The following is a 17,302-nucleotide window of genomic DNA, read 5'->3' as shown; positions in this document are numbered from 1 at the left end:
TCAAAGCCTCTCCCTAGGAGCGGCCGCTCCTTCCGCCCGGTTTACGGCTGAGAATGGTGACACCTGAGACCCTGCTCCGCCTCCTCCCGGGGGCACCCAGCCTCCTTCCAACCTCGGGGCTCCGCGTCGGTCCCGCCTCTCCCCGCGCCCGCCGCGATCCCCTCGGGGGTCTGCCGAGCCGAGCGGCGGGGAAAGCGCCTCCATAAAGAGATCGTGTCGAGTGATTGGCTGTGACCTCTGCCCTCCCCAGCCTCGCGCGGGGGGCCCTGCTTAACCCTTTGGTGCACGCCCTGCGCTTGGAGAGGGACCAGTCTCCCTGCGCCAACTTCCAACGTCCCCAGGCGGCACCGGGGCCCGCAACCCGGCGGGGAGTCGGAGGGGGTGCTGCCCCCTTCCCGCCCCTTCGAATCGTCCCAGCAGGGGGCGTCGTTGCCTCACTTAAGAGCTTGCCCAGAACCCCCGGGGCCCCTAGCGGGTCTCCGAGTTCGGAGTGGTCCGGGGGGTCCAATTCAGGCTTCCCCGGAGCCGAGCTAGGGCGCGCCCTCCCTCCTCCGGCTCCCGCTCGCGAGCAGGGCTGGCCCGCGGTGACGGCCCCAGGTCCCGACACCAAGGCGTTGGGGAGACGTGGGGAATCCGCACGACATGACCCTGGCGTTCGGACGGCAAGACCTGAGCCCTGAGCATCTGCGCCCGGCGCCCCACGCCCCTCTGGGCTGAGGGGCCAATCCCAGCCCTCGCTCTCCGTTCGCCTCCCGGTCCCACCGCGGGCGCGGGGCGCGCGCTCTCGGTCCCCAGCAAACCCTGGTCCCGCCCACGGGGCTCGATCGGGAGGCAGGGGGCTTGGGAGTGGGGGCTGTGCGGCGGGCCGGGGCTCAGGGCCCCCCAGGTGGGGTGGGAGGCGGGGCGGGAGGAGGGGCCACCCCGTTTTTTTGGGCAGGGGCGGGCCCGCACCGGGTATAAAAACTGCCCGCGCGGGAGCCCCGGCCAGCTTTGGGGTTGTCCTGGGACGTGTCCTGCTTCCCGAGTCTCACGCTCTGGCGAAGGCGGCGGCCACATATCGTTTGACTAAAGGACTCACCGTCCAGTGCTCCAGCCGAAGACCCTAAGGGCCCGCCTCCAGCGCCGCCACCATGCCCAACTTCTCTGGCAACTGGAAGATCGTCCGATCAGAAAACTTCGAGGATTTGCTCAAAGTGCTGGGTAAGGAGATTTGCAAGGGCCCCGGAGAGGGAGTATTCGGAGGTGGGTAAGAGTAAGAAAGGAAGGGGGGTAGAATCAGGGCTTAGGGGTCCCAGGGTGCTGGGCCGGGCCACCTAAATCCTGCTTTCTCTGGCGGGGCGCCCACCGATGCCAGCTCCTGCAGTGACTCAGCCTGTGAATCAAGTAGAAACCAGAAGCACGAGGTCCGTATCCCTTTGGGTGGGGAAGAGGGGCTCTCTTCAGTTCTGGAGCTGCAAACTCTGCATCCAGGCAGGGAGCCTGGGCCCCCACCCCACCCCCGAGACCTTTCGGCCTCCTTCCCTTGTCCCCGCTGGTAACCCAGCCCAGGCAAGTTCCTTCCCCATGTGCCGCTCTCCACCCGCCAGGTGAGGGCCACCCCAGCCCCCCTTGGCCCCCCTTCCTTCCCCCTTCAGCACTTCCCACTCTGCTCCCTCTTCACCCCCATCTGTGAGACAAGTATTTTCCTACAGCGAGTTCCAGAAACCTAAAATTGCTCTAGATAATTATCACTTTCTTCGATTTCAAGAAATGGCTTTGTGTGGAACTCCCCCCTCACCCCCTTTCTCCAATAGGAGTTCTCTTTTCCCTTCTCCCTGGATACCCACTCCAGCCCAGCTGGGTGTGCTGGTTAAAGGCAGGGAAAACTGTACCCACCCAGATGGTCCTTCCCAACTCTTGTGTGCCCTCTGCCTGGGGAAGGGGTGAAAGCTAGGAAATGGCTGGAGGGGGTGGGGGGCTCTGGGAAGAGATGGAGATTGGTTAAGCAACTGGGGAGCCACCTGGGAGCCCCAGAGCCATCCGTTTCAGGACTGAACAGAGAGAACCCAGTTGGGCTGGGTGGGGAGGGGCACCTTGTGTGGGGCCAGGGCCTGTAGGGGTGAATCTGAACCTAGGAAGGGTCTGGAATGCTATCCGAAAAGCAGGGACTTCCAGCATTCCTTGCTGCTGGTTCTCCTTGCAGTCTAACCACAGCACTTGTGTTGCCCTCGCTGAAATGAAAGACCAAAAGGATAGGAAATTTCCCTTCAGAAGGCCTCGGTGTCACCCCCTCCCCCAGCTCCGGATTTGGCTCCTCTCCCCAGTGGGTGAGGCACCCCCAGGACCCAGCTGGAGAATAAGACCCAAAGCCCAGCCCTGTTGTCTGTCTATCTTCGTCTGTTTGTCCTCCCTGCAGGGTCTCTCAGAGCCACGTGCCCTCCTCAGGCCCTGCTGGGAGACAGATTGCAAACAGACCCATTAACACAGCCCTGAGTCAGCCGAGGTTGGCCGAGGCTGGACCCGCTCCACAGGCAGCAGAGGCGGGCTGGAGGGGCGTCTCCTCGGAACCCAGCAGCCTTGCCTCCTCCGGAACCTCAGTCACTTCTCACGCTCCTTGGCCCTAGTCCAGGGTCCCCCTCCTGTGAGGGATGCTCAGGTGTTTGGAGGACAGCTGTCCCGTGCAGTGTGATGGCCATGGATGGAGGAGGCTCTGCTCCTGTAACAGGGAAGATGGATGTTAGAGAGCAGATGGACTTCCCAGGCAGCAAAAGGGTGAAGTAGTCTCAGTGCAAGAACATGGAGTGGGACGTGCCTTCTCTGCCCAGTCAGCTGGACCTGGAACCTCGGTCATTTCTCCTGGGCCTGAGATCAGCAGTCAGGAACGGGGCTCCTGGGCTCCTGAGGGCCAGGGCTCTCTCCCTCCCACTCCCTCTTTCTGGCTCAGAGTGTGTGCTGTGGTGCCAGGGGGAAAGAGATTTGTTTCTCTCGAAACCCAGGTCTAGAGGAGGGACAGGGAGTTTGGGCCGGGTCAGGGGTAGGGGAATCCCGCTCACCTGGCCCAGCCCAGCTTGGCCCCCTCATCCCCACCAATTGCTTCTCTGGGGGGGTTCTGCTCCGGTCAGGGCAGGAGGCCTGGCCGGGCAGTTTAGACCCGGGCCCTGGCCAGAGGCACCTGCCTGCCTGCTTGTCTTCTGTCAGAGGGGTGCTCTCTCCTGGCACCCCCACCCCTCTTAATAACTGGGGAGCAGAGAGCAGCGGTCCAATCTGGGGGAGGATATGCGGACAGGCGCGGGGACTCTGAATGAGAAGCACTTACCAGGGTAAGTTGGGGACACATCAGGGGCGGGGAGGGCAGTACCCCCTCTGTCACACGAAGGGAGAAGGGCAGGTGAGCAGGAGTCTGATGCAGAGAATGTCTGAGCCCCAGCTCTGGCTTTTTCTTTGCCTTCCTTCTATCAGTAAACGTGCCTGCTACCGGAAGACTAACTACTATTTCTTAAAAACTCAAAGGTGTGCCTGGCACTGAGTACTAGGCCCTAAACACACCTACCTCATCCCATTTGCTAGGCTTTGGGAGAAACTATTGTCTCCATTTTACAGTTGAGCAATCTAAGGCTCAGATAAGTTAAGCCATTTGCCTAGGCCCTAGGGCAGTGATGGCGAACCTTTTGAGCTCTTGAGCTCAGCATGTCAGCATTTTGAAAAACCCTAACTTAACTCTGGTGCCGTGTCACATATAGAAATTTTTTGATATTTGCAACCATAGTATAAAAAAGATTTATATTTTTGATATTTGTTTTATATATCTAAATGCCATTTAACGAAGAAAAATCAACCAAAAAAAATGAGTTCGCGTGTCACTTCTGACACGTGTGTCATAGGTTTGCCATCACTGCCCTAGGGTCACCCAGCCTACAAGCACGGCTGAACCAGGTGGAAATCGAGGAAATGGATCTTACTCCAGAACCTTTGGCTTCCCCAGTGGCTGGCCACCTCTTCCCTGGCTGAGAATCCCTGTCCCTTCTCATTTTGGGGAGGGACAGAGATTGGGCAAATGAAGGCCCAGCTGGCACCAGACAGGGGAGGTGGGTAGCACAGGGAGGGAAGTGGTCCCTACCTCCAGGACAAAGTGGTGAGGCCTGGCCTGGGAGGGTCTGTCCTGCACATGGGCAGAGGTGAGGGCACAGTGGCTCTAATGAGCCCACCCAGCAGAGGGTCTCAAGTAGGGTAGACAAAGGGCCCAAAGTGAGGTGGACAGAGCCAGTGAGCCCATAGCAGGATGTCTGCTGGGTGAGGGGAATGGGAAAAAGTGCCCCTGAGCTGGGAAGGGGGGGCGGGGTGGCTAATCTAGGACTGCTGACTCAGCCAGGTGGGGTGGCTGCTAGGAGCAGGATCCTTTAAGGGCAGGCACTGCCTCTCTGCCCTCCTCCCTAAACCCCACCATTCATTAGGGCTGCACCACCTGCCCTGTCCTTCATGAACTTTCTCGGAAACTAGCCAGACTGCTCCAGCTGTCTCTTGGGGAAGGTGTAACACAGGTGCCTGGAGCACCCCAAAAGGTGAGCCTCTCTCTTCTCTGCAGGGGTGAACGTGATGCTGAGGAAGATCGCTGTGGCTGCCGCCTCCAAGCCGGCAGTGGAGATCAAACAGGAGGGAGACACTTTCTACATCAAAACCTCTACCACCGTGCGCACCACGGAGATTAACTTCAAGATTGGAGAAGAGTTCGAGGAGCAGACTGTGGATGGGAGGCCCTGTAAGGTGAGTGCCAGGAAGGAGTCCCTCAGGATCCTTGCTTCTACTGCCCTGCCTCTCAGCATGCCATTTTCTAGTCTTTTCCTGGGTCCCTTTCTCTTTTTCTAATGGAGGAAGTCCCTCGGTCGTGGTGGTGGGTAGAAAGGGGGTACAGCCCCTGTCTCTCTTGCTACATTGTCCCTGATGGGGGCGCAGCTCACTTGGCCACCTCTCCCTTGCAGAGCCTGGTGAAATGGGAAAGTGAGAACAAAATGGTCTGCGAGCAGAGGCTTCTGAAGGGAGAGGGTCCCAAGACCTCCTGGACCAGAGAACTGACCAATGATGAGGAGCTGATCCTGGTGAGTCCTGCCTCCTCCCAGCTAAGCGCAAGCCCACCGCTACCTCGGGGGATGTCCTGGGGTGCTCCAGGGTGCAGAGGGTTCGAGGACAGTCATGGTTGGTTTCCCACGTCCTGCTAGGGTGTGAGTAAGCTGTCCCTGTCCACACAGTGCCCTCACGCAAATGAGAAATGGCGCCCCCTCGGAGGGGAACAGAGGATATTCACTGAGAGGTCCCAGCAGTTCTCCAGGGGACCTCCCCCGCTTAGGGATGAGGATATAGGGTAGACCCCTGGGGCTCTGGTGCCATCTTCCCTCCCATGATGCCCAGGCCTTTGGGGACCAGCTTCTGACTGTTGGCCCTGAACCAAGAAGCAGGTTTGAGCCTAGAGACAGAGCGGAGTTCCTTTGTTCAACCCTCGTCCCCTTCCCAAGCCACAGGGCCGGGGCCTCCCGGGCTAACAGTGACTTCTGTCCTCCTTCCAGACCATGACGGCGGATGACGTTGTGTGCACCAGGGTCTACGTCCGCGAGTGAGTGGCTGTGGGTCTGACAGAGGCCCAAGCCCATCCCCAGCCCACGCTCCTGCTTCTCTGCCCTGTGGGCCGTCCCTCCCCCCTGCCTTCTAGGCTAGCTCTCCCCCTCACCCATGTCACTTCCCCAGGTGCTGGGATGCCTCCTGCAGGGGCTCTGCGTTTTTTGCCCCTCCTCCGCTCCCCTGTTCCAACAAAGAGGGATGGGTTGCAGGAGCCCAGATCACCCATTTTGGAATCACTCCCCTCACCCCCCAAATAGCCAGTCCCAGCCCCAAACCAGCCCAGAACCGTCTCTTTCTGTGAGGGGACCTGAGGGCCTGAGAGGGAAAGACAACCCTCAGGCTTCTACTTTGTCCCTGTAGCCTATACAGTATAGAATATTTATTGGTTAATTTTATTAAAATGTTTTAAAAAAAATATAAGCTGTCTCTGGCTCATTGGAAAGGAGATGTGTGGGAGCTGAGGTTTCAGTAGCAGGCATATGAGTTAGGATCCTTCCCTTCATTGTTCTCACCACCACCTCTTCATCTGCTGCTGAATCTGTGAGCATCACCCCCACTTCCTCTCCTCCAACCTCCTTGGTCCCCCCCTCTGACTTCCAAGGTCACCAGGGCCTCATTCCCCTGACCCCTTGGAGGGGCGCTTGACTTGAGGAGCTGGTTCCTATCTCCTCCCACCTTCTCCACAAAGGTGACACAGCTTCCTCCTCCTCCTCCAATTGTTCCTTCTCTCTCCTCCAACCTCAGTCTGTGGGCACCCCAGGCCTGGCCTTGGCCTCCCACACATTCCAGGTGAGCTCATCGATGCCCCAGGCTGGCCTTGCACCTGCCCAGGTCTCCGTGTCTGAGACAAGCAGGTCTCTGCCTTGAGACCTCTCACATACCCCTTCTGCCCTGGCTCCTACATCTCCCAGGCCCCTTGGACCCTTCTCCCTGAACCTCCACACTCAAGTCTATACTGCATCTTCCCAGATTCCATCCTGATCTCAAATGCTTGCCCTCCTTCCCTGGGCCACTGCCCTAGGTCAGACCTTGTCATCACCCACCAGGTTCCATACAGCAGTAGCTTCTAACTGGCTTTCCTGGCATGATAAAGGGAAATGAGCACAATGTTGGAATAAGGGAGTTTTGAGTCCTGGTTCTCCTGCTTGCTGTTTGTGTGACCTCAGACAGGTGGGTTTCCCTGAGCCCGAGCTCTTCGCACAGCCTGAAGTGGCCTCTCCCTGCATCTGTGCTCTCGCCAGTGGGCACGCTTCACAGCCTGTGTCAGCAGTGCGCTCCCTCTCCCTGTGTCAGCAGTGTCAGGGCCTAAGGCTTCTGCCCCCTGAGAGGCCACATACACAGCTGAGGGCAGAAGGTCAGGGCCAGGGAGTTGGGGAAACAGAGTCTCCTCAGAATGTGGGGTGGGGGAGGTGAGGGGTCCGTTCATGTATTCAACCAACTATCATTTCCTGAGTGCCTCCTAGGAGCTAGTACCCTGCTAGGTGCTGGAAACACAGATAAGAGAAAAATGGACAAGATCTCTGCCCTCATGCAGCCTGTAAGAGGGAAACGGACCTTTAATGGGGAAAGATAGACAATTGAAAAATAAATGCACCAATAAATAATTGTATATCGTGCAGGTTCTATGAAGGAGAAAGGGGGAGAGCATGATAGACTGGGATGGGCGCAGATGGAGGAGGGCAGGTATTTTGGAGGACAAAGCATGGCGGGGGGGGGGGGCGGTCCTGAAGCACCTAGTGGGATGGAGCAGAGGAAAAGGTGCTCTAGGCACAGGGCTCAGCAGGGTAAGGGCCCTGCGGACAGGTTGGGGCTGTCCAGGTCCTGCGAGGAGTACAGGGGGAGTACAGGGCGGCTGGGGTTGTCAGGGGCTGGATTGGCCTGAGGGACACAGTATTTCTTATTTTATTCTAAATGCAATGAAACCACTGAAAGGCTTTTAAAAGGGGGAGGCGGGTGGCATCCCATTTGTGGGTTTTTTGTTTGTTTGTTTGTTTGTTTTAGTTTTGCCTTCCCAAGCAAGGCCTCCAAAAATTAGATTGTCTCCCCCGCCCCCCCAAAAAATGGGTGAGAGAGAGTATACATTTGTGTTTGTAAGAGGTCCCTCTGGCTGCCAGTGGAGTCGGAGAAAAGGAGGAGTGAAGGGAAAGCCAGCAGGAGGCTAGTGAGGTGCTCAGTGGGGGAGGGGAGGGGGGAATGGGGGCGCAGAGGTGGAGGATGCAGCCTCAGTGATACATTAGACGGGAGGGGAGGGGCGGGGAGGGAGAGAGAGGGAGATGTCACGGTGCCCTGGGCTTCTGGCTTGGGCCACTAGGGGAGTGGTAGTGTTTTCAGAAATGGAAAACATAAGTCAGGCTTTCTGGATGCCAGTTTCTGTTTGTTGTAATCCCGAAGAGCCCTAACTCCGGGCCTGAGCCCCTGCTTGTCTCTCTGCGGCATCACCTCCCCTCTTCTCACCCATCCTGGACTCCAGTTCTGTCTGACCTTCATCCAGGCTGCTGGCTCCCAGCCTATCCTTCCCACCTGAGCTCGACCCCCTCCCCATCCTGGAGAGACCCTCTGGCCCCTTCCCAGATCCTGGCTGGGACTGTCTCCTGTTTGCTCATTTCTCTGCCTAGTTTGTCTCTTTCTGGAACAAAGATGTTGAGAAAGGCAGAGAGAAGAGGCCAATTTCTCTTTCTCAGGAGATCCCAGAGGGCAGAGGCTGGGTCTCCCCCATCAGACTGGGGGCTCCCTGAAGGCAGTGGCTCCCTGGTGGCAGGGCCTTTCCCCTTGGCTCTGCTTCTCCTGTACTTCCTTGCCCAGCAGCCTGAGATGACAAGGAAATCACTGTCCTGAACCTACAGATTGGATCAGGGAGGGGCGCCTCACCCATCTGATCCAGCCTGGCCCAACCCTTGAAAAAGTCCCTCCAGCCCCGGCCCAGGTGGCTCAGTTGATTTGAATGTCATCCCGTACAACAAAAGGGTTAAGGGTTCGATCCCAAGTCAGGGCCCATATGGGGAGATAACTGATTGATGTTTCTCACATGATGTTTCTCTCCCTTCCTCTCTCTCTAAAATAATAATAATAATAACAATAATAATAATATCCTCAGGTGAGGATTCAAAAGAGAAAGAAAGAAAAAGTCCCTCCAGCTTCCCTTCCCACCCCCAAGTCCCCCTTGAGCTCCTCTGCTACCCAGGTCTTCATTACTCAGCAGCACGTTTGGAATAAAATGCACGGGAAGCCCCACCCCCTGCCTACATCCTGTGCGAGTCCCATGGACAACCTACTCTAAGTCCAAGCTTCTCAGAACCCAGCCACTGGAGGGTGAAAGGGCTCAGGCAGCAGAGATGCCCCGGCCACCGAGGCCCAAGACAGGAAGGCAAAGACAAGGGAGGGGCCCTGTGTGATTCTGCCCTGGGGTTGGGGCTGACAAACATGGCAGGGGCACCAGCAGGCACTGGGAGAGTCTGCACCAAAATCTTAGGGAAACAGGTGCCACCGAAGCACACACACCCTGGACGCAGGAGCATGGAGCTCAGGCAGAGAAAGGCCTGGTAATAGCAAAACCAAGAGGCCAGGTGATCACTCGCAAGAAGTTATGCGAGGACGAAGGAGGGGCCACGTGAAGATCGAAGGGATGTGGCCAGGAGCTTCCAGAAGCTGAAGAGGCAAGAAGGACCCTTCCCTGGAGTCCTTCCAGGGAGCACAGCCCCAGACACCCTGATTTCAGATTCTGGCACCCAGATGGGGAGAGCGCATGTTCCTGCTTTAAGCCAGTCTTGTAGTCATCTGAGCAGCAGCCTCAGGAAATAGGCTCCTCCTTGCCCCTTCTTTTGGGGCTTTGACCGGGTTCTGGAAACAGCTGAGCCCTGTGCCCTGGCAGGGTAGAGCCCCTAGACCGCTCACTGCAGGGCTCAGAGGGAGATCCATCCCTGTGTCTGTGCCTCAGCCCTGTCTCCTGCTCCCCCGGGCTCCTGGGCAGCGACAGTGCAGTGGGCACACCAGGCAGGCTGCTTGGTGGGAAGCACAGGCTGCTTGGCTCAGGGACTTCTCTCCTCCTGAGTCCCCAGCTGCAGGATGATGCAGGGCACTCCCCAGCCCCGCCCTTACCTCCCAGGCCTTCCCCCTAAGGAGTCCAGCCTGGGCCTGGGCTTCCTGGAGCACCTGGGTTGACAGGAGCCCACAGCTGGGTTGCCGTGCCCATATTCTAGATGTCAAGACTGAGGCTCAGAGAGGGGGAGCAGAGGTCCCTACCCCCAGCCCACCTCCCCCTCAACTCAGCCCAACTCACAGGTGGCTTCCCCAGCTGCCTCCGGGTTGCCATGGTGTCAGAGGAGGGGGAGGGGGAGGAGGATGAAGAAGAGATGGAGGGGCAGGTTTCTGAAAAGCAATCCCCGAACACACACCAGCTGGCCCCTCCTTGCTCACTCCCTCTCTCCAATGTCAAAGCATCCATTCGTGCAGCTGGGCCCGGGCCTCTTCCAAGCCGGGAGCAAAGGAGGTCAAGAAGGCAGAGGGCCCAGGGAGTGGGTTCTGGGACCCCAACCTCACCCAGCAGATTTCCTGGACCCGACTCCATCGCCCTCCCACAGTTCCCAGACCAGGCGGGCTCCTTCCTGCCTCCCTGCCTCCCCCATGCAGTTCCCTCCACCTGGAATGCCCTTCCTCAGCCTTCAGGTCCCAGCGGCTTTAACTCCACTGGAGACCCTCCCCTGAGTCCCCAGGGCCCCCCCTGCATCCTGCACCCACCGCGGTCACAGCCCTTTTCTTGATGATGCTCTCACGGGCAGTGAGGTCGTGGGGATGCTAGCTTTGCCTTTGTAGCCCAGCGCCTGGCACAGACAGGTGCTCAGTAAAGTGAGAAGGAAGGAGGGAAGGAGGGAAGGGAGCAAAAAGGCACCTCTCGTAGGATAGGAGAGGATCTGGACTGTGAGCACCGGGCACAGGGCTGGGCACGGAGCAAAGCCCACCCCCTTCCTGCCGCCTCCACTTGAGCCTGGGCTCCAGCACCTTCTGCCTCACCCCATTTGGAGCCGGCTCAGGGGTCCTCTCTACACCCACAGGCCTGTGTCTGTTGTCCCTTTGGAGGCAAGGTGATCACACCAGGATGCAGGCGTGCACTTGACTCGATAAGGAGCTCCGTGTGTTGGGGAGAATTGGGAGAAAGGCCTCCATTCTCCGAAATCCAGGGCCAGGCAAGCTTGCAAGGGCCTGAGGGCTGACCTTGAGCAGGGGATTTCAAAGGGTTTTCACACTGAGTACTTTCTGCAAACAATGCCTTACCTGATGCCCGTGACATAAAACAGATGGAAACTAAGCTGCTTGGGGTAGAAGTTGTGGGTGTTGAAGGCACTGGGAGATGGGGGTTGGGGTTGGTCCTGGTGGTGGGATGGGGCAGCCAGGAGAGAGAGAGAGGGGGGGGGGGGGAGGAGAGAGAGAGAGAGGGAGAGAGGGCCCTGGGTTGAGTCCAGTGTCTGACATTTACTAACTGGTACAGAAGGGCTTCAATATTTTCAGAACTGTGTGTTCATGCCAGTGTGGCTGAGCCAACAAACTCATCTTTCACAGCAAGAAGTCAGCCTATACAAACAAAAATGAAAATATGTCCTTGGAAAAAATCATGACTTCAATCTTTAATGTTCTCAGTTTCTTTCCTTTTTTTTCTTTTTTTAATCTTGAATGGATACTTTAGGGGAAGTATCTCTTGTCCAGAGGAAATATTGATATGAATTCAGCAACTCCATCAACTTCTCTTTCCTTTTCTTTTGTGAAATTCAAGTAAAATTAAATTTAAAATTGTATCCGGAAAAAAACAAAACAAAAACAAAGCCCAAGGAACTCAGGGCATCGCTGAGACCTGAGAAGAGAAAGCCTGGGGGCAGCCCAGGGCCCAGAGTGGCTTTGAAGCTCCCAGAACCCAAGGGCAATTCCATGCTTCTTTCTATGTGGCAGGAAGAGCCAAGTTACAGGGACCCACATGGGAGGAACTGGCAGAAATCTGGCCAGAGACAGGAAGAGGGAGAGATGCTGAGGGAGAGACTGGGGGGAAGGAGACGCGGGGAGAAAGTTAGTGGGAGGGAGGGGGAGATACCCAGACCAGAGAGGAGTGGAGGAGGGGGAAAGAAAGGGCCCCAGGGGTGCGGGGTCAGAGGAGTGGGGGTCTGATGGTCAGCCCTCTGACCCCAGGTCCCTACAAAAGGCTGCCTCAGGACCGCCACAGGCACAAGATGGATGGGACTGCCAGGCCCTTTGTGGTGGGAGGAGGAGGGAGTGTAGGAGGTGAAAGGGAGCAGACCCTGAGACAGTCCTCCAGGGTCCCCCACCTCTTGTTAGCTCCCTTTTCCCTCCCCACAGTGACCTCCGGAGCCTCCCAGAGTTAGTGGGGGATGGGGGAGAGGCTCAGGGGGGAATGGGGAGGAGGGGAGGAGGGGAGGAGGGGAGGAGGGGAGGAGGGGAGGAGGGGAGGAGGGGAGGCGCTGAGTCCAACCAGGTATTTCTCCTGGCTGGGCCAGCCATACCTGAGGAAGATGGGGACAGAGTAGAAGGACAGGAGGGACCTGGTGGTGGTGGTGGTGGGGGGGGGGGTCACTTAGTCTATATAGAAAGTGAATCAGAGCGTCCTTCCAATGCGCCAAAGTTGCGGGTTTGGTCCCCAGTCAGGGCACATATAAGAACCAACCAATGAATGAATGAATGCATAAATGAATGGGACAACAAACCAATCTCTCTCTCTCTCTCTCTCTCTCTCTCTCATCCTCTCTCTAAAATCAATAAATAAGGAAAGTGAATCAGTCGTGTGCAGATAAGACACGAACACAGTGCCTGCAGTGGCCCCAGCAGCGGCGGTTGAGACTCTTGCCCGAGTGCTGGTCAGGGTCCCCTGTCAGGTCCTCGCACCTCTCCTTCAGGCCTGCCACTGCCCTCCTGACCTCTGGCTTCCTCCTGCCCCGGCCCCTTGGCACTGCCAGCTGCCAGTCGAGAAACCAGTTCTGTTTCTGCCCTGGATAAGGATCGCTGGGCTGGGCTCTTCCCAGGCAGCGGCAGAAACCTGGCAGGCCCACACCACCCCGCCCCTACCCAGGGCTGCCAGGATTCCCACTCGAGGCCCACCGAGGCCTTGCTCCTCCCTCACGTCTCTCCCCTGTCCAGCACCACCTTCCTCTGCGCCCTGGCACACCCCTTGCTGTTGACCCTTGGTCTCCCTCCCCTGCCTCCGGGAGGGCTTTGTATCTTACAGAGGGACCCTGAGGAGCCCCAGCCCCCAGGAAGTCTCCATGCCCCTTCCTCCCTTCCAGTGACACTTGGACCCTCCAGAGTCCCTTGCCCAGCCCATTCCCACCGGAGGATCAGTTCTCAGAGGCGCGTCTGTCCCTTGGCTTTCCCCTGGGTGTCCATTCCCACCTCCATTTGTTTCCCATTGGTCTGCATGGCCTGTACCCCCTCGGCCCCTCCCAGCCTACCCCCCCCCCAGCAGTGGCTCCCACAGCAGGGTCAGCCCCCTGCACAGTCACTGGCACTGAAGGGGGAGGGGGAGACAGGGTTGACCCCACTTAACCCCAGTCTATAGGCCCCTCTGGAACCATCATTCATTTCCCAGGACATTCTGGTCCCTTTCTCATCCCCTGGAGCTGCAGCCACCGACCCCTCCAACTAGAAGGGACTTTAAAGGGCCAGCTCCTCCATTCTTCTGCCTCCTCATGGCTGCCTGACCTCTGCCTCGGCCCAGTGCCCCAGAAACCTCAGACTGCCCCTTCTTCCTGTCCCAGCCTGCCATAGGGTTGGCCAGGCTCTCCCAGCCACTTGCAGGGCTGGCCAGGGCTCCAGCCACTTGCAGGGCTGGCCAGGGCTCCAGCCACTTGCAGGGAGCAGCGTAGGTTCAAAAGCAGAAAGGGGGGCAACGCTGGCAGCCACCGGGGGAGATCTGGGGGTGCCCAGAGGAGATTGGACTCAGGCCTCAGCTCCTACCTCCAGCCCTTGGAGTGAGCAGGTGTGACCAGCCAGGCTGGGGTTCAAGCAGGTGAGTGAAGCTGGAGCAGCTGATACTTCACAGTCCTCAGCAACCAGCCTCCCTTCCGGCCATCCCAGGTGGGATCTTAGAAGCTGCGAATCCTGGGACCAGAGAACAGAGTCCCCAAAGACAGGGCCTTCAGGGATCACCCCTCTCCTTCCGTCCAGACGAAAGTGAGGCGTAGAAAAGGGTGTGGCTTGCCTGGGGGTGGGGGGGCACTGAGGAGGCAGGGACAGAGAACTCACGGATAACATGAAGGGGGGCTGCTTGAGGTCACCACACACTGGCAGGTCACATGGCTGTCGGCTGGACCCCTCCAGCCCCCGGTCTCTCTAGCGAGGGGAGCAGGTGTTAGCGTGGAGAGAAATGTTAGTTCTCCCACGGTCTAGCTTCCATCTCTCAGCCTGGAGTGGGCCCAGCCTGGGCCCCTCTGGCCCTCTCTCTTTATGAGGCCAGAACAGGTGCGGGCCCTTCAGGTTCAGGTGGGGATGAGGGGCTAAGGTTTCAGCAGGGGCCTGAGGGCCTGGGATCCCGCACCCAGCCGGGGAGGAGCACTGAGGGAGATTCTTTGCTGGGGGGTGGGGAACCTTATGTCTGCCAGGGGCCATTTGGATATTTATAACATCGTTCTTCTGCTCTACAAAATTATCCACTTAAAAATTAGCCTGCTATATTTGGTCAAACATTTAATTAACTCACCCCTCATGCCTTGGCAGGGCCAGACCGAATGATTTCGCAAACCTTATATGGGGACCTGCGGGCCAGACGTTCCCCACCCCTGCTGGAGCCTTAACCTAGCCCCTAACCCACTTCAGCCTACACAGGTATGAGCCCGAGTATAAGGAGAACCAGGGCCAGGTCATTGCCTTCTTGGCCACACTGGGCACAGGTGCCATCACTGCTTTCGGGGGTGCCTATAAAGGCAGGACCCGGCCCTGGGCCCGGCCCTGGGCAGAGGGGCAGCTTTTATACCCTTGACTAACATTGACTGAGCATCGATTACGTGCCAAACACTGTGGTGACGGGGCCAGTGCAGTCCCCGACACAAGAGCTCCCGTCTGTTCTTCCATCCAATGAGGAAATAGTCACAGAGCTCCTGTTATGTGCCAGGCATGGCGCCCCACGCCTCTCCTCCGTTCCAGAGCCAGGGCAGGACCTGCACAGCAAGCTCTGTGGGACAAGGTGTCCACGAGGGCCCTCTCCTACCATCCCCAGCGTCTGCCATCAGGCTGCCCAGCCTCAGCTCCAGCCCCTTTCCTCATAGCTGTGTACAGAGGCTAAATCTTTCAGCGAAACTTTCCTGTAATTGTCCTGTCATCGAAGCTGGACCCAGAAGCCAGCCAAGGGACCGCAGAAACACAGAGACAGGGGCGTGAGGTCATCCCGTCTGGCAGCCTGTCTCAGGGCAAGAACATGTGCTACAGCCCAGCCGAGTGCCAGGACTCACCAGAGCAGGAGGGAACCCACCCTCCCACGACCTTCCCATGGTCCCCGCTCCTCCAGGGAAGTCCTTGCTGAGGGCTCCCTTCGTTGCCTCCTGCTGCAGCTTTAGCTCCGCGGGAGGACTGACCCCAGAAGAAAGGCTCCTTTCCTCCAGTGGCTTCAGGGACCAGGAAGGGGAGGAGGGAGTCACACCAGGTGGGGCGCTTTCTCCGGCTCTGTCACCTTTCTTTTCTTTTCCTTTTCTCCGCCCCTCATTCTCTCCCTTCCCTCCTCTCTCCTCAGTCGCCTGGCTGGAAGCCAGCATTGTTCCTGCCCGGCTCCCGCTCACTCCTCCTTCCCTCCTTGTCCCCTCTCCCCAGCCAGCCCACCAGCAGGCCCAGGCCCTGGTGCACTAGCCCCAGGCAGGAGGGGGGGAGTGTGTGTATGTGGGGGGACCACTGGAGTCCCACCCTCCGCTTCCGCATCACTCTGCTCTTCTAGTCCCCGCTGATGGCCTCCACCCCAACATAGAAAGCTGGGAGCTTGGGTTACTCAGAGCCTCCGGTTATTTTTAATGCCACCAGCTCAGAAGATAAATTTACCTCCCCTTCCCCCCAGCTGTCCTGGGTACCCCGGCTCCCCTTCCCCCTCTCCCCCACACAGACTCCCTTCTTCCCATCTCCTCAGACTTTCCTTGTCTCTAATCCTCCTCACATTCCCTCCTAGTGGGTCCCCCTGGACACTGGACTCCCAGCAGGAAAACAGCTTGACCCCCAAATCCCATAGATGAGGCGGAAGTGTCCTGGTGTCCTGGCTCCACCTAGTGCCTTCTTGAGACATCACATCCAACAAGGGGCTCCGGCGGGCGCTTCCCCTTTCGATGGCCCAGGCTGGGGCAGACTGGTCTGCTTGCTTGGCCCCAGCCTGGGGCCTGGATCCCACTGTTACTTGGGCGGGGAGGGGCTGGTGGTAGAGAGCACACCACCTCTTCCTCTCCCTTATCCCACTCCACTTCTCTTTGATCCCACAACCCAAGCGAGTTCTTTCTGGAATTCATTCCCAGGCCTCTTGCTTTGGCCCAAAGAACCCTCTGGCAATAATTCAGGGCAGGAACTGCAGCTCTCCAGGGAGGACAGAAGAGGGACAGACCCTGGGGTCAAGATGTGTTGTTCATTCCTAAATTGTTGGGGTCCCCAGGATTGAAGAAGCCACCAAGGTCCACTAGGACAGCTCCAAAAATGAATCAGCCTGGAGCGGGCAGCCGGCCTGGGCTCCAGTAACAGAGCCTTCCCTCCATCTGGTGGCAACCTGCTCAGGACAGAGACAAGCCTTGCAACCGTCTCCTTTGGCTGGCATCTGGGTCCTGTCCTTTCCACCTACCACCCTGGTTCCGGTTCCTGGATCCACATAAGAAAAGTCTGGGTCCTTTTACCCTAGAACTCTTCAGACACTTAAGATGCCCAACCCTATGTATTTATTTTCTAATACTTCACGCCCTTTATCAATAAAGAATGATATTACACCCAGTGGTGTGCCACTCCATCCCCCTTGCACGCCCCCCCTCCTCCCCAGACAGAATCACTGTGCTCTCTTTGATTTTTATCATTCTTTTTCCTTTCAGCAACATGTTTACTACATATGCAAGTGTCTCCAAAAAACACGTTGTTTTGCAGGGTTTTGAATGTTTGAGAAACGCATCTGCCATGCATACTTCCTGCAGCTGCTTTCCTTCTCAACACTATGGCCTCGAGCCTCCTCTGATGTGCTTCCAGTTATGCGGAATGAACACACTGAGGATTGTGAAAAGTCTAAAAACCGGCTAGTTCTTGGTCAGGGCACATGCCCGGGTTGCAGGCTCAGTCCCCAGGAGGGGCCGTGCAGGAGGCAGCTGATCAATGATTCTCTCTCATCACTGATGTTTCTATCTCTCTCCCCATCCCTTCCCCTCTGAAATCAATAAAAATATATTTCAAAAATTTTAAAAAAGAAAATCTGCTTACACACACACACACACACACACACACACCCCAAACAAACATTATAACAGTCAGGACTGAGGGCAGAACCCAGCGAGACAGCCCAGAGCCCTCCTCGGCTTGCTCACGGATATCTCTGGGGACAACTACTGAACTCTGTATCCACCCCTGTAGCGTCACATGGCCCATGTGTCCTGGGCCCAGAGACACAGGAAGTGCAGCCAAAGGCCTCACAAAAACCCCGTAATCCAGTGCAAGCCCCGGGGGAGGAGAGGAGGACACTGGCCTGGGAGTGCCTGGGGAGTGCCTGCTGGCCCCCATG

The 17,302-nt window shown here is 57.7% G+C and overlaps 1 protein-coding gene across 1 annotated transcript; it reads left to right on the top strand.

Annotated features, from left to right (window-relative positions):
- The first annotated feature begins 943 nt into the window (after positions 1-943).
- On the top strand, positions 944-5,998 carry CRABP2 (cellular retinoic acid binding protein 2). The gene is made up of 4 exons (XM_081111893.1): positions 944-1,200; positions 4,562-4,740; positions 4,956-5,072; positions 5,538-5,998. Exons 1-4 carry the CDS (start codon positions 1,131-1,133, stop codon positions 5,586-5,588), a joined length of 417 nt encoding a protein of 138 aa, XP_080968019.1. The 5' UTR covers positions 944-1,130; the 3' UTR covers positions 5,589-5,998.
- Positions 5,999-17,302: the final 11,304 nt, after the last annotated feature.

The sequence above is a fragment of the Myotis nattereri genome (genome assembly GCF_964212035.1).
Source record: "Myotis nattereri genome assembly, chromosome: 18".
Lineage (NCBI taxonomy): Eukaryota > Metazoa > Chordata > Mammalia > Chiroptera > Vespertilionidae > Myotis > Myotis nattereri.
This window is presented reverse-complemented; position numbering and strand designations above follow the sequence as displayed.

Coding starts and splice junctions, on each gene's coding strand:
- CRABP2 (XM_081111893.1), top strand. CDS start 1,131: ATGCCCAACTTCTCTGGCAACTGGAAGATCGTCCGATCAGAAAACTTC. Junction 4,741..4,955: donor TGGATGGGAGGCCCTGTAAG/GTGAGTGCCAGG, acceptor TCTCCCTTGCAG/AGCCTGGTGAAATGGGAAAG. Junction 5,073..5,537: donor ATGATGAGGAGCTGATCCTG/GTGAGTCCTGCC, acceptor TCCTCCTTCCAG/ACCATGACGGCGGATGACGT.